The sequence below is a fragment of the Artemia sp. Qi Xiang Cuo genome, chromosome 5 (assembly GCF_049724085.1).
Source record: "Artemia sp. Qi Xiang Cuo chromosome 5, ASM4972408v1, whole genome shotgun sequence".
Taxonomy (NCBI): domain Eukaryota; kingdom Metazoa; phylum Arthropoda; class Branchiopoda; order Anostraca; family Artemiidae; genus Artemia; species Artemia sp. Qi Xiang Cuo.
In genome coordinates, this window is record NC_142798.1 from 38,028,928 (window position 1) to 38,041,843 (window position 12,916).

The 12,916-nt window shown below is 38.5% G+C and overlaps 1 protein-coding gene across 1 annotated transcript in view; it reads left to right on the forward strand.

The window, feature by feature from the left end:
* The first annotated feature begins 2,488 nt into the window (after nucleotides 1-2,488).
* SdhA (succinate dehydrogenase, subunit A (flavoprotein)) overlaps nucleotides 2,489-12,916 on the forward strand; it is a 48,849-nt gene continuing 38,421 nt past the window's right edge. Inside the window, exon 1 of the mRNA XM_089089557.1 lies at nucleotides 2,489-2,672. Coding sequence (XP_088945683.1) covers nucleotides 2,583-2,672 — 90 coding nt within the window. The 5' untranslated portion in view covers nucleotides 2,489-2,582. The remainder of the gene's footprint in view (nucleotides 2,673-12,916) is intronic.

Below are 12,916 nucleotides of genomic sequence, written 5' to 3' on the forward strand. Positions count from 1 at the left end.
TCGTAAAAACTTCAAAAGAGGCTCATTTAATTTGAAATTGAGATGGCTAGAGCCATTTTAAATAGTCGAAAGTGATTGGAGGGTATCTAACCCTCCTCTCACGCCCACCATTCCACCAAACACATAAAATAAAAATTTTCAGATGTCCATTTTGTTCAACGTTGCAGAAAGTTCTGGAAATTAGGTCTTTGAGGATGACAACCCCCCCACCCCTCAGGGCAAAGGTTGTAAGTAATGCCCTGGGGCATATAAGGTTTTTGTTGAAAGAGTTGTTGTAGAAACTTAAAAAGGGCTCATTTTATTGGAAATTGAAAGGGCTAGTGTCTTTTTTAAAAGTTAAAAGTGATTTGAGAGCGACTAAGGCCCCTCTCACGCCCACCATTTTCCCAGACACATCCAATCAAAATTTTGAAACAGCCGTTTTGTCTAACGTAGTTGAAAGTTCTGGAAATTAGGTCTTAAAGGATGACAACCACCCTCACAGCCCTTAGGTTAAGGGTTGTAATTTATGCCCTGGGGCATATAAGGTGTTTATAGAAAGGGTTTTCGAAGAAACTCAAAAAGGGCCCATTCGATTGGAAATCGAAGGGCCTAGTTCCCTTTTTAATAGTCGAAAGTGATTGGAAGGCTTGACATTTTTATAGTAAAGACCGATGTGGGTACAACATATTTTTTTTTTTTTTTTTTTTTTTTTTTTTTTTTTTTTTAGACCAGGGTACTTCGTATCGAAGGAGTCGTCTTAGGAACTTCGAAAGGGCTCATTCGATTGAAAATAGAAAGGGCTGATGCCCTTTTTAATAGTCGAAAGTAATTGGAGGGAAACTAAACTCCCTCCCACGCCCACCCATCTATTTGCCTTTATGTTTAAAAACTAAATATTGCTTTAAGATTAAATCAAAATGCACTGTGTTAACGCTAATTCCCAATAAGGCATATCAGCAGTATCCCAAGAACTACTGAGGGTATTTTTTTCAAACTTTGGGGCTACTTCTGCTCTTAAATTTAACCAAATCAAAATAGCGTAAGTGTATCCTTGCTATCAAAGAAAGTAAACTGATCTTTTTGCGAATGGTATCAAGTTTTCCATTTCATGTCAACTAGAGAAGGTATGAAACTAAATTAAACATTACTATCAACAGTGTCCAAATTTTTAAAAGGGTTATGTTGTAAAAATAACTGAAAATTTTTCTCCAGCATACAAATAGCAGGCCAAACTATACATTCTTAAAAAAAACGAAAAGATGTAAAGTGTTATTTTCTTTTTCTTTTCTTTTTCCCTGAAAAGACTGTGTCAATACAAAACGAACAGAAATTAATTAAAAAAACTTTTTCCACAAAATAAGTTTTTCAAAGAAAAGTAAAGAACTCCATTAAAAAAAAATGAGCAGAAATAAAATCAAATAACCTACCAAGCGTGAAACAACCACAAATCAGCATCGATAAATAAATGAAACACAAAATGAAAGAAATTACAATAAATAACCGAGTCAAACTCAAAACGAGGAGAAACTAACATAAGTTGGGCTCAAAACCTTTATGCCTTCCCAGGGCCAGAACATAATTTGCACTTTACTAAATGTAAAAATAAAATAGAAATGTAAAAATAAAAACTAGATGATACAATTTTACGTATGGAGGGATATTCGGAATGAATGCTCAGAAGGGAATTTCCTGAACGGAGTTTTCTACGGTGGGGGCGGGGGATTTGCTGATAGGGAATACGCCTAGAACCTCTTCGGGATAAAAGTTATCTGGCTTTTAGCCAAAAGGGGATAAGTCACATTTTTAGTGAAAATGAGTGACAAACACCAACCGATTTTTCTCTTCAAGGTCTACAATTTGTTCTAATCGTTATGATATTAAAAACCTCAAAAAAACAATATACTAAAATGGGATTAGTCACGCATCTCTTAAATCTGTTTATCCAGGCAGATTTGAGTAAGTTCATTCGATTCATCGTGAAAAACCAAGCTAAATCCCCATTTTTCGGGAAATCCCACGTATCTCCCATTTTTCACGTCGCAATTTACAGATTTGATGGAAAAAGTTTAACACTATATTTGCTCTCCTGAAAAATAAGAAAAAGGTGATTTATTCCATTTTGGCTAAACGCCAAAGATTTTGTTTCCTAAAAATTGGCTTCTAAAAAAGGACCTATTTTTTTTTCTTGAAAGCTGGAATTATATATCCGTAAGCTATATGGTCTGGGAACCCTTGTGCTCAGATTTTTTTTTTTTTAAGGCTAAGTCTCTGACCGTTAAGATTGAATCATGATAAAAATTTCCCCGGATTATCTTAGGTTCTAATAGGGCTTTTTACTTTTCTCCAAAAAGCTTCTTTTTGAATCTGTGTTTAAAATAATTTTCAGAAAACACAAAATGTAGACGTGCTTGTAAAAGTAAACACCTTCCAGGCTTGCTTACTCAGCGCGCTCTTGAGTTTGTAAAATTAGATGGCATTGTAAAGCTCTATGTTTGAGCTTGTAATTGGAAAATAACTAACAATTATATAACTCAAAAATTTGAGTTTTACATTGATCCTTATTTTTGTGTCATTGAGTTATTTGTCTTTGAATTAGAAGGATGTTAAAACTTGGGCGAACCTGTGCCACTTTACTTAAAAAACAGGCAAACCAAGTGCAGGGATTGGCTCCTGTCTCTGGAACAGTCATTGTAAGTTGCCTAGGTCCTAATCTAGTAGCCCAACTTTATGAGACAGTTGGAAAAGGACTCCTTATTCTAACACTTTTTGAAAAAAATTGTGTTGTTACATAACTAGTATGTATTTTGCAAGGTTACAGGAGTTGTTAAGATAGCCTAGATTATATGTACACTTGTCTTTTATGCCATTTTCTAAGCCTTTGAAAAAGGGATGGGTCAGAAATGAGAGTTTATCAGACACCTTCCTGGGTCATAATTTAGGTTCTTAATTTGGTAAATTTTTGGCAGTTCACATTAGGCCTATTGACTTACAAATAAAGTAAACACAGGCTAACACTCAATGCGTTTTTTATGCTCTTTCCAAATATAACAATCATTGGTAAAAATTTACCAAATCATATTTTTGACTTGCAAATAAATTGAATATACCATTTGATCCTTTTTTTATGCTGATTACAAATATAATAATCATTTCTATTGGAAATGAATTTTAGCCCCCCCCCTTCTATATATTACCAATTCAGGGTATATATTTTGAAATAGGGGGGGGGGCAAATTTTATTTCTGATTTAAATGGGAGGTAATTTAAAAATTTGCCCCCCCCCCCCCTAATGTTGAAATATATACCCTGAATTGGTATTGCCTATATAGGGGGGGGGGCTAAAATTCATTTCTGACAAAATTGATTTATATTTGTAATCAGCATAAAAAGGCATCAAATAGTATATTCACTTTAGTTCATATTTGTTGGAAATGAATTTTACCCCCACCCCTATATATACCTATTCAGGGTATATGTTTGCACATTAGGGGGGTGAGGGTAAAGTTTATTTCTGATGCAAATGAGTGTTAGGCCTAAGTTTAAAATTTACCCCCCCCCCCCCTAATGTACAAATATATACCCTAAATTGGTATATATAGGGGTGGGGTAAAACTCATTTCCAACAAAAATGATTGTTATATTCTTAAAGAGCATAAAAAAAGGCATCTAGTAGTATGTTCACTTTATTTGTAAGTCAATAATTTGAACTGCCAAAAATTTACCCTTAATTCATTCTTGAGTATATCATTACCCTTACACAACTATGCCTAGCCTATTGTCCAAAATAGCAAAACTCTTCAAATCTAGAATCAAACCAGTAAGTACAAGGCACACTGGATGCAGGGGTGCAGCTCAAGTTCTAAGTTTGGCAGCTCAATTTCTAAGTTTGGAGAAGTGATTTAAAGAATGTACTTACTTACTTACTTACTTAACTCCCATCCGGCCAGATTGGCCGACTTGGGGCTTCTCCTCTGACTGAACTATGGCAAAGCTTCTTATACGATTCCCAGTTCGCTGCAGTCTGAAGGAGTACTGACAGGGGATGGCTGGGAAAGTTTTCCCTCCAGCGCTTGGGAGGTCGTCCTTTTGGGCAGGAGGCATCAATCCTTCCTTCAAACGCAATTTTTGGAAGTTGGGCTGGGGACATCCTCTGAACATGGCCTAACCATCAAAGCTGTTGAAGCTGGATGGTCTGGGAATAGTTGAGCGATGACAATAGCCGTTTGTTTGATATTTGGTCTAGGTAGGTGATGCCAGCAAGCTTCCTGAGGGATTTTGTTTCAAAGGCCGCCAACCAGCATTTGTCTTCTGCTTTCAAGGTCCATGTCTCTGCTCTGTATGTTGCTACTGGAACCACAAGAGCTCAAAAAATGCGTGTTTTTAGTTTCAGCAACAGATGTTTGTTTTACCAGATCAATTGCAATGACTTGAAGCATGCTGAGGCAAGGGCAAGGCTTCATTTAATGTCTTTTGAGGAGTCGTTTGTGGACGTCAGCTCACTTCCTAGGTAAACAAAATGGTCAACCCACTCGATCTCTTCCCCCTGGATCATAATTTTGCTGGGTTGAAGGCCTGTATCTGTATGCTGCGTTACCTTCATGGCTTTTGTCTTGTTGGCATTGATTTTCATCCCAAAGGAACTAGCTGCATGATCAATATTGTTAGCGCTTGATTACAGTTCCTCTAGTTGTTTGTTTAGATGATTAATGTCATCAGCATATGCAAGCAAGTCAAAGAGGTGTCCACTCATGAGTGCTCTCGTGTCATTGGGCACCAGTGCCAGTACAGCATTCAGGAATAGGCAGAACAGAGTGGGGGAGAGTATCCTTGCAGCACTCCTTGCAGGCATCCTTGCAGCACTCCTGAAGAGGTTGAGAATTCTTCAGTAAAGCCTTCGCTGGTCTGCACCATGCTTCTCGACTTCTCGTACATGCTCTTGATAATGTCAATAATGTCAGTGGGAATACTGTAGTGTGCCAGGATGTGCCATAGGCCATCTCGCCAAATTAGATCGAAAGCTTGTTTGAAATCAATAAACAGCTGGTATAGCTCTTTCCCGAATTCCAGGTATCTTTCCATAATCTGTCTGATCACAAAAATTTGGTCTATGGTGGATTGGTTTTGACGGAAGCCAGCTTGATATTCAGGGATTACGTGTCTTGTCAGGTTTCTGATCAAATCAAGAAGAATTTTTGTAAGGATTTTAGCTGGTTGGCAAGTAAGCGATATGGGTCTGTAGTTTTTGCAGTTACTTTTAGATCCTTTCTTGTGCAAGGGCACTATGACAGATTTCAAGCAAGACTCGGGAAAGTATTTTATTTCCCATACAGCTGTTACTATTTTGTGGTACAGATCAATGACGATATCAGATTCCACTTTTAGCAGTTCTGCCTGTATACCGTCTATTCCGGGTGCCTTATTTGACTTGAGGGATTTGAGTGTGGCTTCTACTTCTGACCTTAAGGGTGGTGGGGGTGGTTCCTCATCTCTGTGTGCTGGGAACTTTCGAAGCACTTCAGGATCTGGGTTTACTGTGAGATTAAGCTTTTCCTGGAAGTGTTCTTTCCAGCGATCTCAGATTCCAGCACAAGTAGTGATTTTGTGTCCATTTTTATCTAAGAGATTGAGGCACTTCGCTTCTTTGCGGTTTGTCAGTTCTCTAGCACGTTTGAACATGAGGTGTGAGTTACCCCTACGGGAGTCCTCACACTGCCAACATTTTTCAGTAATCATGTCTTTTAGTGCTTGGCGGGTTTTCTTCTCAATTTGATGTTTAAGGTTTTTGAATCTATCCTTGCTTTCTCGATCTTGCTTGTTTTGGAGAGTTCGTTTCTCGGTACACATATCAATAATCTCCTGGGTAATCCATGGCTTGTCTTCTGCAGATTTACGGCCGAGGACGAGCTCAGCTGTCTTGCATACGGCCAGGCTGCTTTGTGAAACAAGTAGATCAATGTCGGCTGGACTCAGCAGATCAGGGGTTTCTTGCAAGGTCTTTGACAGTTGTTTGTTGAGCTGCATTCTGTACTCTTGTCTAGTCTTTAAGGGCTTCTATCCGGAATCTTGGAACTTTTTGTTTCGGCTTGACAACAGCCTTTAATCTTAGGCAAAGTGATGACATGAGGAGATTGTGATCACTATCAAAGTCCCCACCTCCTAGCGTCACTGTGTCTGTGAATGAAGATTTCCATTGGCTGGATACCAGTATATAATCTATCATGTTGGCAGTCCTTTGATCAGGGGACCACCACGTGACTTTTCTCTTTCGTCTGTGCTTGAACATTGTGTTTGTGATAAAAAGCTCGTTATCTCGGCAGAATTCAGTGAGTTGTTCTCCTCTGCTGTTGATCTGTCCGATCCCAAACTTGCCCATGACATCTTCGTTTCCGCTATTGTCCTTCCCAACGATGGCATTGAAGTCCCCGAGGACTAACACAATGTCTTTCTTTGGAATGGTGTTGACAAGGCTCTGGAGCTGAGAGTAGAAATCTTCCGACTCTTCGTCCAACCGTGATGAATCCGGAGCATAGACCTGACACCACTGATAGAACAGATTTCCTTGCTGCTTTTGTCAGCAAAAAGCTGACTCCTTGTCTGTGTGTTCTGTCTTGTCTTCCAGAAAGCAGGAGGGTTGTGTCTCCTATCTGTTCTTTGCTGATACCTGGTAGATGAGTCTCTGAGAGGCCAATGATGTCCCAATTGTAGTGGTTTGCTTCACGGAGGAGCATGTCTTTCTTTCCTGGTTTTGAAGATTTAATGTGCTGATTCTGGTGGTGATTTTCGTAGATAAAACCGGTCTAGCGTCCGTTTGTGACGGACTTGTCAAACGTTGCCTTGATTCGTTTCCAACGCTGTTGGCTGTCAATACATTGGTTGCCCCAGATGCGGTAGCTTGTCCGTCAGTTTCCCCGGATATGGTAGCTTGTCCGTCGGTTTCCCCAGACACGGTAGCCCTATTTTGTGTTCTCATTGATTGCCTAGTCATAAATCATAAAGAGGAAAAGTTTCTTGGCTAGCTTTTGAAGCAACGGCAAGCCAATACTCTCTGCTTCTAGCCGGGACTGTTGACACCCTCGAGTGTGTCTTCCGCTCTTTGCAGTTGTCCTTGCTGGGAGGATCATCCCACTTGGCATCACGGCGTCACGTGCTGACAAAATTGTCCAGTATGCCAACAAATATAGACACACAAGCTAAATTTTCAAGGTAAAAAGGTAAATTTTGTAAGGTGTTGAGATGTGGTGATAATACTTTGGAACTTGCCCCCTCTCCACCTTATAACACCCTGTCTCTCCTTTAGCTGCACCCCAGACTAGTTATCATGGTTTTATCTGATTGAATCTTGGATCTTTCAACCATGCAAGTGAACATTCATTAAACAGAAGCATATGGTTCATTTTATGCTTTTTAGTTGTTCTGGTAGAAGATGTATGTTCTTGAAGTCACCATACATTTAGAACATTGCTGCATCGGGTCTGTATTGACAAATATTGACAACAAATATACTTTGACTTCATTTGACTCACCTCTGCTGCTTGCTTTACTATGATCAATCTTAGCTGTTGGCACTGCCACCAAGGACAAAACAAGCAAAAATTACATGAGAAAATCTGGTACCCTCTTCTGGACAAGTTGCAGACAAAAGAAAAAAATATCCACTGATAACTGATATTTTTTCCTGATATCTGATAATGACAGTGACCCTCATATCAGCCCAATAATATCAGTTGGCAAATATATTGGTTGGGTCCTTACAGAGTTGGTTAGATTTTTAATATAATGCATTCTGGTCAGCATGCTTTCTATAATTCTCTGTTGTAGTTTCCATAATTTTGCTACTAAAGTATTATTTTTTCATCCTATTTTGGTATGTTTCATCAGGATTAACCTAAGTTCACTACGTGAGCATGGTCAGTATAATACACAAGTACCAGACCTCAAAGATAGTATAATAGCCATCATATAGGATTTTACACAAAATTATCTAGCAAATTTGGAATAATAGGTATTTCACTGCCTAGGAAACCAGGTTAGCTAGGTAAATAAGACTTCTAGGAATAGATCTAGAGCCATCTAAGAAACAGATGCATTTTAAAAGCAAGTGCAATCACCATAGTCTGTGGCTGAAATTGGCTTTGTGGTGGTATAGTTAAAAATTACCACGTTTTAGAAGAAACTAGAAACAAGTCACCATGGCTAATAATATCCAGGAAAGAGTTAAGTACCTTGTTCTTCGGATATTTCACTGCAAATTCTGAAAATAGATTTTTAATTATCCAATTTTTTGCTTGGCCCAAAAAATTACCCTTCTGGGATTACAAAACAAAAGATGGCATTATACAAAAAGAAAGATAATGTTTTGCTCCAAAATTTTTTTGGCTCACAAGTGCCTACAGAACGTCTATTGTTTGTTTTGTTATGGAATCCAGAGTAGTCATTAATTCTTTTGTCAATTATGGTTGAGTTAAAAAGTTTAAATTACAATATATTACAAGTGTTTGGGGTGATAGTATGTTATTATATTCAGTATTAAAGGCTATAGTACTGAGGTGTCTTTTTTTCATAGCTTTTTTTGGCTTGCTATTTCGGCTTTTCTTAAGTTTAAAAGAAAATTTCTATATTTCTTAAAATAAAAAAAAATTGTCCAAAAAGCAATTATCTACCCTAAATCAACCTCTTGGAATGTGTTTTTAAGCTCTTATTTCTAAGGTGTAGAACTTTGTACAGAAGGCAAATCTACTTGTGCCAAAATTGAAAAACAACATTTTTTCCTTACTTTTTGTTTGAGTCTACTGTTCTACCTTAGTTTTGCTAAGGTAGTTAGTTTTGCTTTAACATCAAACTCTCGAACAGATTCGAGGCACTTGCTGATATACCACAAGATGTGGAAGAAGCTTGGACGACTATACAACAGAACTACGCAGAGACTGCTGAAGAAGTTCTTGGCTTTAAAAAGTCAATAAAGGAACAGTGGATATCCCAGAAGACATGGGACTTGATTGAAGACTGCAAGAAAATAAAACAGAGCACGCTCAGTAATGATCCCTCTGCTGATGTCATGAAAGACATAGCTTATAAAGAAGTGGACAGAGAAGTGAAGAAAAGTGCTAGGTCAGACAAACGAAAGCACCTCAATGAGAAAGTAAGAATGGCAGAAGAAGCAGCCCGACGTGGTGACACAAGAGCTGTGTACCGCCTAACTAAAGAAATCGTTGGGAAGACCAACGTACCAGTAAAAGAGACCAGTAAAAGAAGGACCAGTAAAAGGGGAAAACGGAAGACTGCTAACCAATCCAGATGACCGAAAAAATAGATGGGCGGATTACTTTGGAAACCTTCTCAATTGCCCGTCCCCTTCTGTTCCACTAGATATTCCGGACAGCCCATTTTTGGATCTTCTCATTAATGAAAACGAGCCAACGGCGGACGAGATCCTTTCAGCCTCGAATAAGCTGAAAAATGGAAAATCTCCAGGTAGTGACCGTAAATCTCGAGAAATAGTCAAGTCATGGATCCTCAGGTCCCTTTCGGTATGGCTGGTCTTCTTTTCCCTCCTCTGGCAAAAAGAAAAAGTCCCCAAAGACTGGAGAGCAGGAACCATTATTAAATTGCTCAAAAAAGGAGACGTGACAGTCTGTGGTAATTACAGGGGCATCAACCTCCTCTCGATACCCGGAAAACTCTTCTGCATAATCATCCTGACATAACTTCAAGCTGCCTTAGACCCGCACTAACGCGAGGAGCAACATAGTTTCCGACCAAAAAGATCTTGCGCCGATCTGATATTCACACTGCAGACCATGCTTGAAGAATCAAATGAATGGAGACAATGTCTATATTTATTGTTCGTCGATTTTGAAAAAGCGTTTGACTCAATAGACCGCCCAATACTATGGAGGATCCTGATCTTCTACGGTATTCCTGAAAAGCTGGTTCGCCTTATCATAGCTATGTATGAAGACATGGAATGCTGCGTGAGAACCTCCGAAGGAAATACAAGATATTCCAAAGTGATGACAGGTGTCAAACAAGGATGGGCATTGTCTCCATTCCTCTTTATTCTCATAGTGGACTACATATTCAGACAAATTGATGGATTCGGGATCAAAATTGCAGACAGACTAGTCCAAGATCTCGACTTTGCAGACGATGTTGGATTGATGGAGAAAGACAAAAGCAAACTTCAAGACTTTTTATGCAAGTTAGCCGAAAGAGCGGAGCAGTTTGGGTTACATATCAACGCCCCCAAAACCAAAGCGATGTCAACCACTAACTCACCGATGAATATTTAGCTGGGGACTGAAAGCATGGAGCAAGTCACTGACTTCCGATATCTTGGCAGAACCGTCTCGTTTAGTGGCGACTCCGAAAAAGAACTGCGAACACGAATAGTCCTGGCAAGCTCGGCATTTCAACGACTTCGACCAGTCTGGAGATCAGCGGAGTACTCACTTCAGCTAAAACTTTGCCTTTTCAGAAGCAACGTCCTTTTGATCTTGACATACGCGATGGAATGTTTAAAACTCACAGCTGAGCAGGAAAAACGACTCACTGCATATGAAAACAACTGTTTTCGACGTATCCTAAACATTAACTGGAAGGATAGGATAACAAACATGGAAATTCGCCACTACACAAACCAGCCTGATGTTGCTGATGTAGTCAGGCAACGAAGATGGCGCTATCTTGGCCATGTTATCCGTATGCCAAGATCGAGACTACCGAATATGATCCTTCAGTGGCAACCAGACGACACGCGTCGACGAGGAAGGCCAAAAAACAAGCTTCACAGGACATATGAGCGGGACAGGATAGCCCTTCATGCATCTTTAACCCTAGAGTGGGAGGACATCTACGCCGCAGCTCATTTGCGGGATGATTGGAGGGTGTTAACGGACGCCCTGTGTGCCTCTGGAGGTACAGGAGGAGCTAAGGTCTAAGGTAAGGTCATTATACTAGTCTCCTAGTTTTAAAGGTCTGGCCTATCTGTACTTGAAGACAGTGTATGTTAACCATCAATGAACATGCTATTGTCAAATGGTGAAGTCCTGGGAATATTGAATCCTAACATATTGTTGTCTATAGTAAAATTCAGTGAATATGGCTATTTACCATCCAGTTCAAAATTGCTCTGTTGTAGTGAAGCTTGAATTTTGTAAATATGGTTTTATCCAGTGGCTGCAGTTATTTGTAGCCTGTGGTGGAGGATTAAATTGATGGTGTGATTGTCTAATTCCAGCTATATTGCATCTGTTGAAAGATCATATCTTTATACCTGTATTCTTCCTATTTTATTTTAAACAAATCAGAGTGAGCCATATGCTTGTCTTGTTCAGATGTTTGTAGCTTGAGACCAGCTGGAAATAAGAATTTGACTCTTAGATGCATTTTTAGTATTCACAATTAACTACAGACAAATGTTCCTCAGTGGATGACAGTGGTCAGCTGAGGTTTAAGATATTTTCAGCATAGTTCAGTGTCTAAAGGTCCAGACCTCTAAATTTTACTTGTTGTGACTTTCCCCTATGCTTTTAGAATTCTTTAGTTATAAAGAAGTGGTCACAAAATGACTCCTTTTGTTTTAACTGACACTATTGTTTGCCAATATGGCTAGCAATGCATAGATACTTTTCAAACATAGTTATAAACAACAAAACAAATATATTGTGAAAATCATATTAATGCAATCTGTGAAATCATAAATTACACATTAGTTTTCTGAACACACCTTATATGTATCACAAGCATACACAAGCAAAAGAGCCAGCTTGGCCAGTCTTTTGTTGCCTTTCTCCGCTTGTTTAGGCCTTTGGCCCTCACAAAGAGGTCTGGGCCTTCAGCACTTGCAGATATAGCCCTGCTTGTTATGGTTGGTAGCCCAGGCCTTTAGCTCTTGTTTGCTTATTATCCTGATGTCCCATTTCTAGTTTTTTTTTGTTTTTTTAGTATAGGTTGATGTTTTTTGTTTCTTTTTGCTAGTAATTTACATATTTTTATCATCTTTTTAAATCTTATGGTTCTAAAATTAGTCTTGATAAATTTTTACATATTTATCTTTTAGCTTATTTGTCTGAAAAAAAAGTATATAGGCTACTTTTTATGCTCCATTTTAGTCACAAAAGATATGTTTTATGTATATTTATATAAACTGATTGCCCATTTATCTATTTACGAAACTGTGCTTACAGCTAAACAATTCTAGCTAGAAATCTGAAATTTTTGCCAAATCATTTTTTAACCAGAAGAATGCACAATATGGAGTAAAAGTCTTGATAAAAAAAGAAATGGTAATGTGATGTCATAGTAAAGTTGGTGTTTGCAAAAATGGCATTGCATAAATATTTTTGTGTATTTTCCTGAGCAACTACAGCAGTGAGTTCTAAGAAAAATGCTTGAGTTTAGCAAAGTCAATACAATGACATCTATGTGTATCAGCAACCACCACAGTTAAGAGCCAACACTTTCATGTAATTTAACACGATTTATGCTAGACAAGTGAGACCAAAGGAAAGTGAAGTGTATCAACTAGGGCCAAAGGCCTAAGTAAGAGGAGAATGGCTAGGTAAAGAGCTTGACAAATTTTAACTTGTACTTTGTTTTAATTTTATCAACACATATTGCAAACCATAATGATACTTGTATAATATAGCCCATACCTAATATTCTTCTAATATGTTTCTCTGATGCTCAATCCTAATAAAATATACCTAAGTATGATAAAAACATAATACTTTAGAAACAAATTAGGGCAATATATTTGCACATCGGGGGGGGCGGGAATATAGCGGGTCTGCATGCCTAATGCACTAGGTACTATTATTTTTGCATATTATGAAGTAAGAAATGTTTTCCTACTTCAGACTGTTCAAATATCCCCCCCCCGCCCGACTGTTGAAATATATAGCCCAACATATATTTTCCATCTATTCTGTCACTT